General features: G+C 52.9%; 5 protein-coding genes and 1 non-coding gene across 6 annotated transcripts; 2 read left to right on the top strand and 4 right to left on the bottom strand.

Moving 5' to 3' along the window:
- Positions 1–410: 410 nt before the first annotated feature.
- QC762_302450 (uncharacterized protein) lies at positions 411–2352 on the bottom strand (the record flags this gene model as incomplete). Its single annotated transcript, XM_062888532.1, has 5 exons — positions 411–1074; positions 1131–1537; positions 1590–1807; positions 1861–2051; positions 2105–2352. 5 exons carry the CDS (start codon positions 2350–2352, stop codon positions 411–413), a joined length of 1728 nt encoding a protein of 575 aa, XP_062744402.1.
- A 1623-nt stretch (positions 2353–3975) lies between these two features.
- Positions 3976–5094, top strand: QC762_302440 (uncharacterized protein; the record flags this gene model as incomplete). Its single annotated transcript, XM_062888531.1, has 1 exon — positions 3976–5094. One exon carries the CDS (start codon positions 3976–3978, stop codon positions 5092–5094), a length of 1119 nt encoding a protein of 372 aa, XP_062744401.1.
- A 272-nt stretch (positions 5095–5366) lies between these two features.
- QC762_0049900 lies at positions 5367–5463 on the bottom strand. The gene has a single exon. It is a non-coding gene; the product is annotated as a tRNA-Arg (tRNA).
- Positions 5464–5833: 370 nt separating this feature from the next.
- QC762_0049890 (uncharacterized protein) lies at positions 5834–6356 on the bottom strand (the record flags this gene model as incomplete). The annotated part of the gene is made up of 3 exons (XM_062883479.1): positions 5834–5898; positions 5965–6074; positions 6139–6356. The coding sequence occupies 3 exons, from the start codon at positions 6354–6356 to the stop codon at positions 5834–5836; spliced, it is 393 nt and encodes a 130-aa protein (XP_062744400.1).
- Positions 6357–6624: 268 nt separating this feature from the next.
- On the bottom strand, positions 6625–13576 carry QC762_302420 (uncharacterized protein). Its single transcript, XM_062888530.1, is given in 6 exon segments — positions 6625–7428; positions 7478–7788; positions 7844–8865; positions 8916–9080; positions 9136–12484; positions 12503–13576. The coding sequence occupies 5 exon segments, from the start codon at positions 10281–10283 to the stop codon at positions 7081–7083; spliced, it is 2994 nt and encodes a 997-aa protein (XP_062744399.1). The 5' UTR covers positions 10284–12484; positions 12503–13576; the 3' UTR covers positions 6625–7080.
- QC762_302410 (uncharacterized protein) lies at positions 13430–15416 on the top strand (the record flags this gene model as incomplete). Its single annotated transcript, XM_062888529.1, has 5 exons — positions 13430–13503; positions 13560–14027; positions 14087–14210; positions 14263–14431; positions 14488–15416. Exons 2-5 carry the CDS (start codon positions 13813–13815, stop codon positions 15414–15416), a joined length of 1437 nt encoding a protein of 478 aa, XP_062744398.1. The 5' UTR covers positions 13430–13503; positions 13560–13812.
- Between the last annotated feature and the right edge of the window lie 86 nt (positions 15417–15502).

The raw sequence follows: 15502 nt of genomic DNA, 5'->3' as shown, positions 1-15502 counted from the left end.
CGTGGTTGAGCTGTTGTAGCTGGTCTCAATCGACGCTGTTTCAACCCCGCCAGCGGGGCACAAGTGCAGGGGTAGCAAACTTTTGTGACGTCACGTGGAGCGAGATATTTTCTGGGGAAGCTGATGGTCAGTGCTCACATTGCACGACAGCTCCGGATCTCATATCAACTTCATATTGGTTGAGGGATGTGATTTCCTGCCTTATTGACTGCTTGATCAGCATTCACAAGTTGTTCTATTACACTTTCACACGAAATTCCAGAATCGCATAATGGCATAATGTTCATATTTTTTTGAGTGTATGATCCCCAAGACTATGATAGAGATGGGTGTCTTGAACTCATGCAGTGAGTGAGTCAGTGAGTGAGTCGTCTCTCTGCTAGGTTCATGCATGCGCTGATCAAGACCATCTAGTGCTCGAATCTAAAGTCCAACCTCTTGTTACCCTCATCCTTCGTGGTGGCCAGATAATCGAGTCTCTGCTCCTCCGTCATGGCAGCCCACTTCTTATCCCTCGACTTGTTCTTCCAGACATAGTACACCTTCACCAGCGCATAGACAACAATGTTCATGCACAGAATCGCGAGTAGCTGTCGGTTACCACGCTTATACAGCGACGCTCGATCATCCTCTCGGTAGATATTCGAGGAGATGATGCCCGACGTCTGAACCGCCATGTTGTACACGGCAGCCGAGATGGTACGAGACCGAACCGAGTTCGCGTTTCGAGAATTCCACGCTACCTGGATAGGATGGGGGTTCGGGAACGACAGCAGCAGTGTCGTCACGGCGTAGATTACCCAGCGGTTGGTGTTGGCAAGGTCGGCAACGTTGAAGAAGATCAAGAACGGCAGACCCCAGATCTGACTGGTGACAGATAGCGCTGTCAGGTTGCTGAACTTTTCGGCTGCGTATGCCACCGCCAACATGGTGATCATGTGGCCCACGGTGTAAGGGATCGTCAAGAGGTTGGCCTGGAAGGTATCGAAGCCCAGACCTCTCAGGGAAAGAGTCAGATACTGCCCAACAGGCACAAAGGGGATCTGGAAGACGAGACCCAGCGCATAAAGTGGCCTACCACAATGTCAGCTTTCAGTATTTGACGACAGACAGCAGCAACTGGCACATACCACAAGTCATAATCCTTCAGGCTCTTCCACAACAACCCGACGGTAATCCGCTCTCGGTTGTGCATATCCGACTTGCTGGGATCCTCGCGCAGCACCCGGTTCACCATGATCACTTCCTCCCTCTCGTTGAACCAGCCTTCCTTACCCTTGCCTCGGAACCAGGAAGCAGTCTGGCAAGGACCGGCAGGCATCAAGAGGAACGCCATGATACCGATGATCAGAGTCAGCAAGCCCTCGATCAGGAACAGCCACCTCCAGCCTGCATGACCCTCGACACCACGCATACGCAGGAGACCTTGAGCCAAGAGTGCCGAAAGGATATCGGCAATGCTCATTGCGGTCCAAAAGTAACCGAGACGGATGGTGAGCTCGGCATGCTTGTAAAAGTATGACAGGTAGAGGATGATCTGTTGAGTTGTTAGCAGTTACTCAGTGGCAGAAGCAGACAAGGTCTCTCACATCAGGGATGAAGCCGCCTTGAAGCATGCCCAGCAGTGCACGGCAAACAAGGAAAGAGGTACGACCACTAAGCCAGAACTGGGCGCTGGCAACGATGGACCACAAGACCATCTGGGTTGGAATCCATCGGTCGGGTCCGACCCATTTCGAAACCAGCTGAGAAGGCAATTCTGCGCAGAGGAAGGAAAGCTTGAAGACAGTATTGCCCAGGTTGTAGTCTTGAGTGAGTGTCAACCAAAGAACCCACTGTCTCTGTCGAAATCTTGCTCACCGTTGGTGTTCATTTTTAGCTCGGGGAGGAAGTTATCCGTCAAGGCTTGACCGATGTTGGCACGGTCAAGCTCCAGAGCCATGAACATGATGCAGGCCCAGACCATGATGCGCCAATCGATCTTCCGGATCAGTTTGTTTTCTTCCCCCCAAGTCCATCTTGCGAGGGGATCGAAGCGGTGGGTATTTTCCCTGAACGATAACGTCAGTTTCCAAGAAGTACAAAACAACAAGAGCGTACTCACCATTCTGCTGGCGGTTGGTATTTCTCAGCCGTCTCTGGATCGTCAAAGACACTAGGAAGTGTTGCGATGGCTTCCGAGTCATATGGCTTGCTGCGCTGCCAGAAGTGCTTCTTTCGCTCGATGGGCTCCCCTAGAGGTGGAATAGAGGCGACGGATGTGGAGGAGGCATCGAAATCCTTCTTCTCAAATTCGCTTCCGTGCGCAGTGGCTCGGGTCAGGGCCTTCCCTCGAGTGAGAACGGTCGCCATGGTGTCGTCTTTTTTGCTACTCTCGTACCAGATGATGCAAAGGAGGCAAGACTGGCCGCTGCTGTGGATCGACACTTTTTTCACTTGTTAACATCACCAGAGACGGCCCTCTTTATACCCATCTCCTGGGCCTGGAAATATTGATTGCTACACCACGGGAATTATCACGACTTTCACAGGTACATGGCATGGCGAATACAGCCTGCAGAATGACGCTTGGAGGTACTGGATCATTGGTACCGGGGAGAAAGCAGATCGATGCATACTGGTCTGCACATTACCTACAATTGTCGGTGCGTCCGAACCCCCCCGGCTGGGTCTTGCCCCCCACTCAACACTGATGGCGACATCTACAATGTCCCGTTCGAGCGGTTTGCCCGTCTTGACAGCACCCTCAACCAACAATAGGGACGGGAGACGGCACTTCAGACGAGGAACAGGACCGAGATCTGGAACCCTGGTTTCCAGGACGAGAAGCGCCACAGACAAGAACGTGGCTATCAGCTGGGCGAAGCTTGTCGAGAACAAGACGAAGCCATCGGTCTAGATTCTCTGTTTCAACCCTACCCAGCACGCTGGGTATCTCCTGCCATCTTAGGCCGTAGTGGCAACTATTTGGTTTTGAATGCCCACGCGGATATTCAAGGCGTGGCGAAGGAAGGCACGTCTGGAGGTTCATACCTTGAGGAGAGATCCTCACAGCGTAACCACTATCCTTCAGACGATGCTCCGACAACGGCTCTCGAATCTGACTGATATCATGACCCCTGATAAGAAATCTCCAAGATTGATACCCTACGTTGGAGCCTCGGCATTGAAATCAGTTATTTCTGAGGTTCCAGTGAGGTTGGTGTTGCGGGTTGGTGGGAATCCGATGGCGTGATGATTCGTGATCGCCTTGGCCGCTGACGCGACGACATACGTACGAACCACTGGTTTGCAACACTCTAGTAACAACTCGGCTCCAATTGGCCAGCAGATGATTTCCCCATACCAAAAAAAAAAAGAACAATATGGCGACATGGCCTACTAAACTGACAGAACACGCCGTCTTGCATTATCTCCGGTTTCCACCTTTGACTGCGGCTGCTCCTAGGGCTACGGCGCCGGCTCGGGCAGGGAAACGTGGGGGTAAAGGCGCGACCTCAACTGATTCCTGGAACACGGAATGCAGTATGCCGCAGCCGGATGTCGTCTACTCACCCCGCAGTTTCATGATCCTCGGCGCCGGGTCTCTTTGTCCTCTGGGTTGTATCGCAACATCCGGGGCTGGGCTCACGTTAAGTCCGGACAGCGTCGCTAACTTGACGACATCACGAAATGCGCTATTGCGAGCTCGTCATTGCTGCTGATTCGACAAGACACGGATACGGTACACTGGAGGTCCACGACCTGATTGACCAGCCCATGGGTGCAAACTATGGCAGCTGTGTTGCGCGGGGTTGCACACCCTCACGCAATGTTGGTGTGGATGGTGATGCACTTTTGGCTCCGAGGCAACAAAGAGGTTGACCATCTGAGGCCGGTGGAAGGTTGTATAAGAGACGAGGCATTCCGTGTATCAGACAGTCCAAATCCTCATCACCATCACCTCACATCCCCAACACATCAGAAACAGACACAATGGCTCCCTCCGCAATTGAGACTCAAACCCCTGTGGTGCCCATCGTCACCAAGGGCGCCGCCGCCACCACCGAGAGACCGGCTCCCCTCAAGCTGACCGGCCTGCTTGATCAGTTCGAGTCCTCCGAGGTCACTCCTGTCATTGGCAAGGAGTTCCCCAAGGCCAACCTGGTCGAGTGGCTCAACGCCCCCAACTCAGACGACCTCCTCCGCGAGCTTGCCATCACCATCTCGCAGCGTGGCGTTGTCTTCTTCCGCGCCCAAGACGAGCTCACCAACGAGCTCCAGAAGAAGCTCATCCTTCGCCTCGGCGAGCTCACCGGCCGCCCCGCCACCTCCGGTCTTCACATCCACCCTCTGCTCAACTCTGAGCGTGAGCTCGGCGGCGACGACCCGGAGATCAGCACCATCTCCTCCATCCAAAACAAGAAGTTCTACGCCTGCGGTGCCATCGCCGACGAGCTCTCCCCCAAGAAGCAATCCACAGGCCAATGGCACTCCGACATTGCCTTTGAGCCAGTCCCCGCGGACTACACCTCCCTCCGCCTCGTCGAGCTCCCCACCACCGGCGGCGACACTCTCTGGGCCTCGGGCTACGAGCTCTACGACCGCCTCTCGGAGCCCTACCAAAAGTTCCTCGAGTCCCTGACCGTCACCTTCCAACAGCCCGGCTTCAACAGGGTCGCCGAGGCAGCCGGCTTCAAGCTCTACGACAAGCCCCGCGGCGCGCCCGAGAACATTGGAACCGAGCTCAAGGCTGTCCACCCCGTCATCAGGACCAATCCTGTGACCGGATGGAAGTCTCTCTTCCCCGTCGGCGGGCACGTCAAGCACATTAACGGAGTTACCGAGGAGGAGTCCAAGGCGCTGTTGACGTGGTTTTTGGACTTGGTGTACAAGAACCATGACTTGACTGTGAGGCTGCAGTGGAAGAACAAGAATGATATTGCGATTTGGGACAACAGGAGCACGTTCCATACTGCTACTTTTGATTACCTTGGTGGGGAGTATGGGGAGCGGTTTGGCAACAGGGCTGTGGGCTTGGGGGAGAAGCCGTATTTGGATCCTAATAGTACTGGGAGGAGGGAGGCGTTGGCCAGGGAGAAAGGGCAGCAGTAGGGTGTCTTGGGGCCTTTAGTGGGACCTGGCCTGGATTGGTGTATGAAGTTTATGAATGAATGCATCTTATTTTGTTGACTCAACTCCTCAGCTATGTAAGATTGATTGAAGCTGCATTCTTGCCGTGGCAGAAAACTATACATATGAAACTGTAACTAGCAAATTTGTGCATGACCTGTCCCGAGAAAAAGGGAAAAGGGGCCAGTTCAGGGCGTTTTGCTCACCTCATTCAGCCTTTCATAAGTGGTGATATTGACCCCAAAAACCATTCAGGCTGAGTGGCGCAATGGTAGCGCGTTACTTTCCGGTTCCAACTTTGGTTAAATCTCCAGCTGGTAAAGGTTCTGGGTTCGAGTCCCAGCTTGGTCGATGTTTTTGTTTGTTAGGGTAACCACTCCTTTTTTTGCCCCCTTTCTCTAAACACGACACCATTCTGGGTTTTTTTTTCTTCTTTTTTTTCTTCTTTTCTTTTTCTTTTTTCAGATTCTGAGTTTGTTTGCAGGACGGCCAACTGCAGGATGATTTGCTTCCACCATTGAGTAATAAGTGACACTTCAACTCTGCCAGGAAGTACCCCAGCACAGAAACATACCTGTCATGTCACAACACCACTGAGTCAACGCACTACCATGATACCACCATCATCGTCATCATCATTAGAAACATCTCAACAAAGGTAATAACCCGAAGTATCCAGCATCTTCATACCCCCAAACTCGAACCTCCCATCCATCCATCCCTAATAAGGCGCACTCCGATGCCCATGGCACCACAACCACCCATCCAAATTCTGCATGTAGGCATCTAAAAACCAGCAGATTAGCCACCCACCCATCACCTGAACAAAGAACCGTCGTTGTTTCAACTCACCAATATTCACAGTACTAACAACATCCGCCTCGGTATAATCCCAGCAAGTAGACCTGATCCCCGTGTTCCCGTCCTTGTGCGTGTCCCAGCATTCAAGGAAGGCGTTGCCCCTTTTCCGACATGTCAACATCAGCGTTGGTTAGTCCGTTAGTTGGAGGGAGAGGAAAAACTTACGTATTCTGCGAGATGAGCCTCCCGGTCCAATTGTCAACACCCACACACAAATTCATGTCCTGCCTCGTCCGGAAGTTGCTCCCGTCCTTCTTCTTGCAGTTGGCCACGACGTATTTGGGCTCCTGCCACGACCAGGTGCACGAGGCCGCGAACCCGGCCAAGGCGAGCTCGGGGAGGGCCGCGAGGGCGAGGGTGAGGGCTGAGAGGGTGAGCTTCATTTTCGTCTTGCTTGCTGACGATCTGATGAGTTGGATGGTGCTGCTGAAATCGAACTTGCTCTCCGAGAGACAGAGGGGGGGGGGGTTTTATACAAACAACCCACCACAGATTCAAGCGGTCTCCCCTTACAAAAAGGTCTTGGCATCACTCTACTCCATAGGGGGCGGACACCTCGTCGACTCCATCGCGCGGAGCTCGTTAGCGTAGGCAGCCGGATAAGGAGCCAATCGGTAAACACAAACGTAAAAGAACTATTGTCATAGATAACTCCACGATGCCACTTTGGAGGGGCGATTGCAGATATCATTCCTTGGGCAGCATGGTATGTTGTTGTTCGGTTCTGGGCCCAAGAGCCAATAGCACAAACGTAGGAATCTTCCCGTCGGGGTGTTCGGATGGCCCGACACTACATCTCGATTGGTGACAGCATCAGAGATGATTGGCGAGAATCCGAGTAACAAGCTTTGGAACTGTTCCCCTATCCCTGAAAAGTGCACATTCTTGCATGAGTAAATGTTCTGACCATGATCCCATGGCCCGGATATCCGACCGAGAGATGAAAATCAACGCGCCCTGCTACAATTAATGGTATCGACTGCTGCTTTCAAAAGCAATACAAAACAAAAGCACAGAACCAAAAATCAATAGTACAACAACAACCCAATCTCCATGTGTGCTCAACCTGCGCTGTTACCGCCGCTTCTCATCACCCAACCATCCCCCTTAGAAATAACTCCTCATCGCGTCCTGATACCCCGTCCCGCCCTTCAGATCCCGGTCAAAGTTTGCCTGTACCTCCAAGACCTGCCGGATATGGCTCATACACAAGGGCTCGCCCTTGTTAACCGCCAGCGCCTGCGCCGTCCTGACCGTGTTCTTGATCTGCCTCCCGTTCAGCTCCTTCCGGGAAAGACTTTCGTAATCGCTATCGGTGAACGGCCCAAGCTTGCTGCCCTCGTGAGCACGAACGCGGTCGATGAAAATCTTGAAGATGGCCTTCCTGGCCTTTTGTTCGAGGTTGCCGTAGCGAAGGGCAATGTGAATGCGGGATTGGAAGGCGTCATCAAATGTCTGTGTTATCATGTCAGCAAGAAACCGACAGCAAGGGCAGGCAACATACCTCTACACGGTTCGTAGTGAGGATGAGAATGTTCTGCACGTATTCAACCTGCTTGAGGAATATCGACACCAAAGCATTGCGGTGAATGTCGTGCATGTTCCTCTTCTCGAGGAAGACGTCCGCTTCGTCGAGCAGGAGGATGGCGCCCCAGGCGTGGCAAATGTCGAGAATCTTTTGTAACTCGGTCTCGAGGAAGCGAGAATCGGTGCCCAGCTCGCCCGCCGAAACCATGTAGAGCGGACACTTGAGCAGTTCTGAGATGCCCTCGGCTGTCAAAGTCTTGCCAGTACCAGGCGGACCATGAAGAACAGCTATAGGCTCGTCAGTGATGTGCAGCATGTTACAAAGAGAGCGAAAAAAACTCACCGACCAGGCCTCTTCCCTTGCCTTGGATGACATCGTCGATACTCTCGGCCGCATGGTACTTGTGAGACTCGACCAACGCCTTGACTATGTCTTTGGTCTTGGACTCGAGCACCAGCGAGTCATACGCCGTTTCGTTCCACTGAATCTCCTTGACACCAGAAACGGTAAACTCAAGCCACAGCTTTTCCGCAAACGAAAACCCAAGCACCACGGGAGAGGCAATCAAGTAGTCCTCCTCGCTGAACTCGGGAATTTTTTTGGCGTCCTTGGAACCAGTTGCCGGTACCTCCTTGTTCTCCGCCTCCTCTCCATCTTTGGTCTCTTCACCGACCTCATCATTCTGCGCCGAGACCTTTTCCAGCTTCTCCCCCATGTTGTTCTCAGGAGGGCCGCTCCGCTTGGTTCTATAAAGACGAGCGTTGCGCTTGAACGCTTCCTCCTCGTCATCAGAGCCACATCCACTACAGTCCGACTCATCAGAGCACTCATCGTCCGAGTACCTGTCGTGGTCCTTTGGCCGCACCATCGAAATCGGGTAGTTGGGATTGATCCTCCTGTGAATAGCAGGGTCGACCATGATCCGGCCATTGATATTGACCTTGACAACTCCCTTCTTCTTCTTGTAGTACGCCATGCCCTGATGACTCTTGTAGTACACACCAGCCAGGCCGACGAACTTCTTGCCTCGCTCCACCAGCTCCTCGCGCACCCTGGCTTCGTTCTTGTGGTAGCTGAGCGGATAGCAATTCAAGCTGGTGATCTTGCGAGCGCCTCTAAACTCCATAATCTCCTCCGAGACGCTTCCGTAACCAAACTGCTTGCCGTCATACTCGAAATACTTACCCTCCAAGTAATAGTAGTCGCCTTTCATGAACGAGGAGTGTTTCTCTGCGATCTCTACCTTGAACACGCGAGGCTCGTCCGGCGAACTGTAGGTGTGGGCGAAAGCAAGAGTGTTGGGCTTCCAGAGGGCCCAGAGCAGGTCAAAGGTGATGAGTCCGTTCTTCAGCATCGGGTACAGACTGACCACTGTTAGCTATCGAGAATAAACCATGTGATTTCAGACGCCCACCTCTTCTTGACCTCCGCATAGTCCTTGTCGAGGTACTTAATCAGGACCTTCAGGTGTTTGCGCTTATCATCCAGACGCTTCTGCTCCTTCTTAAGATCCCGCTTGGCACCCTTGCAAGTACGCCGTTTAAGGCCCTTCAGAGCCGTCTTCAAATCATCGAGATAGCTTACAATTATCAAGTTAGCCACCTCCATCAAGTCGCAAGGTAAGGGCAACTTACAGAAAAAGTAGATTGGGGTCCAGCTTGGGTGTGCTCTCCACCAATGACACGCCTTTAACATTGCCCATGACATCTTGCAAGCACTCGCGTAGGAGTTTACTCTTGATGTCGACAATGGTAGCCTTATACTTGCCCTCCCAATCAAAAGTTCTGCGCACATGAAACAGAAAATCATGATACTGCGAGTCAACCGAACCCTCGGCCGTGTCCTGGAGCTTGTAGTTGTGAATCGAGCTGTCCCAAACCTGGTCAACCCGCTTGTAGTTGAGCTTTGCCGCCTCCTCCTTCTTCTTCTGCTTCTTTCTCTCCTTTTTGTCCTTGGTCGGACGCTTGCCGTCACGGAGAAGGTTGGGGTCCAGGAGATTAGAAAGGCCGGCGTCCAGATCTCCCAGACCATAGTTGCCTCTCCCGCCAGGAGTTTGGCCGAAACGAGGCCCTCTCCTGGAACTGCGAGGAGGATTGAAGCTCGGGGGCGCACCGCCGTCATAGTCGTCGTTGTTATACTGACGTGAAGGGTTAAAAGAATAAGGCATGGCGTTCTGTCTCTGGAACTGCATGCCTTGAGATGAAGACAGGGGCACACCGAGTGACAGGTGTTGCTGCTGCTGCGCCAATTGTTGCGCTTGCGCCACAAGAAGGTGCATCTGTTTCACCGCCTCTCGTGGGCTCATCTCGTCCTCAGAACAATCCTCGGTTTCGGCTTTGGAAGCATCAGAGTCAGATTCGCCGGATGAAGACGAGGACTCCTCCGATGTGACAGGCTTTTTGGACTTCTTGCTTCGTGACTTTCTCTTGGACCTACTAGCCTCGTGTCGCTTCTTTGTCACCCGCTTCTTCTTGGACTCGCTCTCGGACTCAGAGGAGCTATCGTCACGGTCCGAGGCGGAGTCAGATTCGCTGGTGTCATCATCGGTGGCGCTCTCGTCGGAGGACGGCAAGGCATCAGCCTTCTTCTTCCGCTTGGCTTTCGACGACTTCTTCTCGGTCTTCTTCTTGTCCTTTGGCTTGCCAGCCACTCGCTCGCCGGTTTTCTTGTCTGTGGCAGCTGCCTTGGGGTTGCCTTCGACTGGGGCCTTGCATTCCTCACCGTTAGCAGGGGCTGGCGGATTCCCCTCGCGCACCTCAAGCGAGTGCTTGTCTGTTTCCATGATTGCTAAGGATACCTTCGCAATAAAGACGGCAAAGGAGCTGATGATGTTGTTGGGTTGCAGATTGGTTGGATTGGTTGAAGATCAAGCCTTGAGGTATTGGTCTGGTGGGTGCGGAGTATTGAGGGCCAAGAGGGGCACAGAAGGAGCACTTTAGTGGTGAAAAACTGGAGACCGAGTAGGCGCCTTGTACTGCAATAAGGTTGTGCGACTGGCAGGCGCAACGTGGGTGGTCAAGAAAGAAGCTTAGACCCGCGGGGGTCCGTATTTGAGGATCTGTTGTCGCCTTGCCAATGGTCAGAACGATGCTGATGACTGCGCGGAAAAGTAGGCGGACAAAAGAGCCAGTGACCCAACTGTGGGCTCCCGAAACAAGACGGGTCAAAATGAACCAATACCTTCCCACTCGCCGGTACACAACTGCAGAGCCTGTGCGAATGCGACCGAGTAGATGGGAGACATCTGACGATGCGACAAACGGAGAGGTGTTCTCCAAACCGGCAACCTATGGAGAAGGCAAGCGACTTACTTGGTTCAAGAGAGACAGAATGTAGTGCGTCCGATGAGCGGCACCAAGATGCTGCCGTTCTCGCTAGTCGCCGCCACTTCACTGGATGATGGCGGACGAGAGTGATGCAGGGTGATGTGTTCGGCAAGACAGTCTGCAGGAGTCGGTGAGACGTTGAGACGTTGGGACGTTGAGGAAGTCGAGTTTAGTACTTTTTCTCCAGATGTAGAACGGCAGCGCACGGCGAGGTTGAGGACCCGGGGTGGCCGCTGGTGGTGTCGGGTGGTGTGCCAAGTCCAGCAGGGTGTGTGACTGACCCAGACCACGGCAATGTTTGGTCGAACTGTGTCCGAGCTCTTTTCCTTTCTCGATCTCCGAGTTAGTAGAATGGAGAATTCGGTGCTTTTTGCTGACCAGGACGTTGATGGTGGTCTCGGTCGTTGTGGGATATGTTGAGAGATAGGTTATCGATACCTAAGCTCTTTTGGCGAATGATGCAAGCTGACAGCCGAGAAGTGCTGCAAGCAATGGCGAACAAGTCTGCAGTGGCACACGGAGAGATGACCGGGGCCGGAGAACCACCACAAAAGCGTGGGGTTTGGGGTGCAATAAATACTTCAGAGCTGATGTGGCGGGGCCAAGGATTCGTAAAGGTGTGGAACACTGGTCAACCAAAAGTATAAAAGAGAACCAGGATGATAAGAGAATGCAGTGGCTGATAATCCGAGGTGTTCGAGAAAACCGTCAACATGTCTCGGATCGAGGCGGCATCATGTCATGGTGTTCGCTTGCTTTTAAATGCTGACCTTCAAACAGGTTCACCCAATGAACACCATCCTCCGCATGGAAGGCAGGTTTGACCAGCATTAGTAGCCAGTAGAAGACTCATCGCATGTCTGAAATTGCTCTCTAATTGGACCCGGAGGCTGCCACTGTTTGCTATTGTTCTCCAAATGGGACGGAGTGGTGTGCCAAAGAGCGGCATCCTGATTGAGTGGAGCCTGCTTTGCCGCCTTTGTACGCATGGGTAGAGCCTCGTTTCGGTAACAAGACAGAGGATTGGCAACACCATCAGATCGACTTGTAGAGATGATGTGACATCCGAGGCGAGCGTTGACAGGGGTCACAGAAGGACAAGGCTCAAAAGGCAGCTTGGAGCACCCCACCTGCCATCTCAGCTTCCAAAGCCAAGAGCCAGTGAGAGATGCTCTACCGAAAAGAAGAGAAGACAAAATTGAGCTTCGTGACCAGAAATCCGATGAAGTGCCTAGCTGTTGCCTCTGTGCCCACACGTGGAACGCCTGAAAGGAATACAACGTCCTGCCAACCGGCTGTTGGAACCGTGCATAATGTCGGACTGATCCGAGAGTATCGACAAATTCAGGCCGGGGTGTCGGCGAGAGGCACCAGTCAAGTCCATAAAGAGAAAGAACAGAGCCTCAAGATGACAGCCAAGAATGGGTCTCTCCCGGCAGAGAAGGCAACCAACAAGGCTGACGCCAACGGTGCCTCTCTGTCGCGTATCACCAGTCGCCACCATAGAATCCGAGATTTGGCGGCGATAGCGATATCTGAAGCGAATGTTTTGGCGCCCTTCGTAAATCTGGAGAACTGCCTGGAGCGTGTGCGTGCCCACAGATCTCTGCAAGTTGCTGATTTTCGTCGGGGCTGCCACACCACTTCTGCTTCTTGTCTTCATTGCCCCTCTTTCTTTCCAAGGGTCTCACATTCGGCCACCGAGCGTTCTCCTCGACACCGTAAATGGCTGGCACTAGGTACAAGAACCGAGACACTGTTCAGTACCCCTGTGTTTTAGCCGACGTCGTTTTGATGACGATCCGAGAGCAGTGGGCTTCCAGAAAAACACCATGATGTGGGAAACCGTGATGCCAATCGGGCATTAGACCTAGGCGAAGAGGGGCTGCCGGCGATTTGTTCCGCGCCCAGTGTTGCAACCATGTCCCAACCCGCTGGCACGACGTGAAGCTTGCGCAGCGTGCCAAACGCTTCTCCCCAAGCAGGTAACCACAAAGGGGCCGCACAGAGGGTTGGCAATGTCGACTCATCCACTCGAGCACTCAGGCAGACGGTCCAGAGGTGGTCGTATCATGCAGTTGTTCTGGCTAACAGGCTGGACGCAGCTAGGGTCGGTCCAAGGGCAAGGCGCCAATACGGTGACATCTCGAATCGGATAGGTTGCGAGGTGTGTCAAATAGATCACTCGGCATCATTCACATCGTGGCAATCCACGTCACCATTTCTTGTGCCGAGTTGCAGGCTTCTGTGGGCTGCTGCTGGAGACTCAGTAAGCCGTCGACATCAAGTTGAGAAGTTGAGCCGAAGCCCAAAGCGATGGAGACGGCATCCTTCGGCAGTGACTGAACCGAAGGGACCAAGTAGCCAGCCATGTGCACAGCAGTATCTGCATACCGAAATCGGCCACGCTTCAAAGCAACTTTTGAGGAAACGGCTTTGCCGAAACACAGGCTGACCTGGCGAGTACCACGAACTCGATAGATTAGGCAAGGATCCCGTACCAACACTACCACAGAACTCGTATGAAGTCGATGAAGGATATCACACCATGACGGGGAACTGCCGGGTGCTCATTAATTTTGCATGTTGTGCAAGACCGGGCTGTTACTGGTGGGAGCGGGTTGAAGCAGCGAAACCGTGCTGCCGTCGCATTGAAATGAGGGGTCGAAAGAGAAGGTTAGGGTTGCAGATACCACCGTTAGGGATGCCGTTGCATTGAGACGAGGCGATGAACCCAACACTGAAAAAGTTGGAGGACCGGTGTATCCATTTTGTGATCTGAAGCTGGAAGAAAGAGAGATGGAAAAGAGAACACAAAGAAGGAGTTGCATTTTCCAGAGCAGGTCTTCGCCAAAAGATATCGGTCGGTGATGGCAGCCTGGGCACGTGATCTGATTGGTCAATTCCTCGCCCCACTGCAGTTCCCAGATGCAACACAGCAGACATCACCAGCCATAGACCTCGATTAAACAAGTTGCATCCAATATGCAAGAATCCAAGCCACCATCTATCCAAATGTTGAGCAAAAAGAGGAAGGTACTGGATGATCTGGAACAACCCGGTCGCAAGTCCCAAGCAGCTCCTGCATCTCAACAGTCCCTCAACGTAGCGGCTTCAGATGATTCTCACTTTCGGCACCTGTATGATCGTGAGCTCGACTTCAAACAACTCGCCGAGAAAGATGTAGACTTTGCTGCTGTGTATGTTTGTGTCTATACCTTCCACCTTACCATAGCACTGGCTGATGATGTGACTCCAGACTCCAAGAAAATGGCCATCTCGATTTCACCGAGCCAAAGGCGGTCATGCAGCTCACCAAGACGCTGCTGTCACTCGACTTCAACCTGAAGCTGAAGCTGCCCGATGACAGACTGTGCCCTCCAGTAGGCTTTCGCCCCTCAGACACAGTGTCGATTCTCGCTGACAAAGTCATAGGTGCCAAATCGACACAACTACATTTTATGGCTTAAGGAATTGGTGGACACCTCGTCGTACGAGCCACCAGGCCGACCAGCCTGCGGGCTCGACATTGGAACAGGCGCAAGCTGTATCTACCCCTTGCTGGGGACGACCCAGCGCCCATCGTGGCGTTTTGTTGCAACCGGTACGTGCTGTTCATGTTGGTGAGCATGGTTACCATTGCCAGCTAACACCAACCAGACATCGATGAGAAGTCTTTGCAATATGCAAAGGAAAATGTCGCGTTAAACCATCTTGAAAACCGAATTACTGTGTTGGGGCGCCAACCAGAAGACACCCTGATTCCTCTCCGTGGCAGAGAAAGCGAGAAGGTCTTCCACATCGATTTCACCATGATGAACCCTCCTTTTTACGAGTCTGAGGACGATATGCTCTCTTCGGCGCAAAGTAAAGTACGTCCGCCACATTCGGCTTGCACTGGCGCACCTGTCGAGATGGTTTGTGAGGGTGGCGAAATTGCTCACATCAGTCGGATGTTAGAAGAGTCTCTGGTGCTGAAAGAGGAGGTTCAGTGGTACACCTCCATGCTAGGCAAGGCTAGAAGTGTCGAGACTTTGGTTGACAAGCTCAAGGCCAATGGAATAGACAACTACGCCATCACCGAGTTCATACAAGGGAACAAGACCAGACGATGGGCGCTTGGGTGGAGTTTCGGGCCGATGAGACCAGCAGAACATGTTGCCAGGGTGAAGACCAGCGGCTGGAAGAAAGTCTCGCCGCCAGTTTTGGCAATTGAGGTTTTGAGTCTGCATCCGGGGAGATCAATTGACCACGCCATCACGAGGATTAACGAGGTTATGCGGTCATTGGAGCTACTGTCGTGGAACTGGGACACAGACGCTAGAAAGGGAACAGGGAGGACAAGAGAAAATGTCTGGAGCCGGGCATCGAGGCGGAAGAAAATGCGAGACCAATCCACAAGCTTCTCCGTGTTGAGTTCAGCCGCGCCAGGATCTGATCCAGTGCAATGCCGGCTTGGATTTGACGTTGCCGTTGAGATGGGCGTCCCCACGACAACAGTAACAGTGCATTGGCGGGAAGGGCATGACGCCGTTATGTTTGAGAGCTTGGCGGGCTTTTTGCAGGGAAAATTGAAAGATTTGGGATAGGAGCAGGTCGTCTGAGACACCGTGGCTGGAGAGGAAAATGAGTTTCTGGAGGTTTAAACACAACTTTTGGCCTTCGCGTGCCCCAC

This window comes from Podospora pseudocomata, chromosome 3 (genome assembly GCF_035222375.1).
Source record: "Podospora pseudocomata strain CBS 415.72m chromosome 3, whole genome shotgun sequence".
Taxonomy (NCBI): domain Eukaryota; kingdom Fungi; phylum Ascomycota; class Sordariomycetes; order Sordariales; family Podosporaceae; genus Podospora; species Podospora pseudocomata.
Note: the sequence above shows the minus strand (reverse complement) of the source record. Positions and strands in the feature narration are given on the sequence as shown.

Excerpts from the sequence above, each read along its gene's own strand:
- QC762_302420 (XM_062888530.1), bottom strand. The coding sequence starts at position 10,283 with ATGGAAACAGACAAGCACTCGCTTGAGGTGCGCGAGGGGAATCCGCCA. Across the intron at positions 7,789-7,843 it reads CAAGGGAAGAGGCCTGGTCG|CTGTTCTTCATGGTCCGCCT; the intron begins GTGAGTTTTTTT and ends ACGAGCCTATAG. Across the intron at positions 7,429-7,477 it reads TCACTACGAACCGTGTAGAG|ACATTTGATGACGCCTTCCA; the intron begins GTATGTTGCCTG and ends ATGATAACACAG.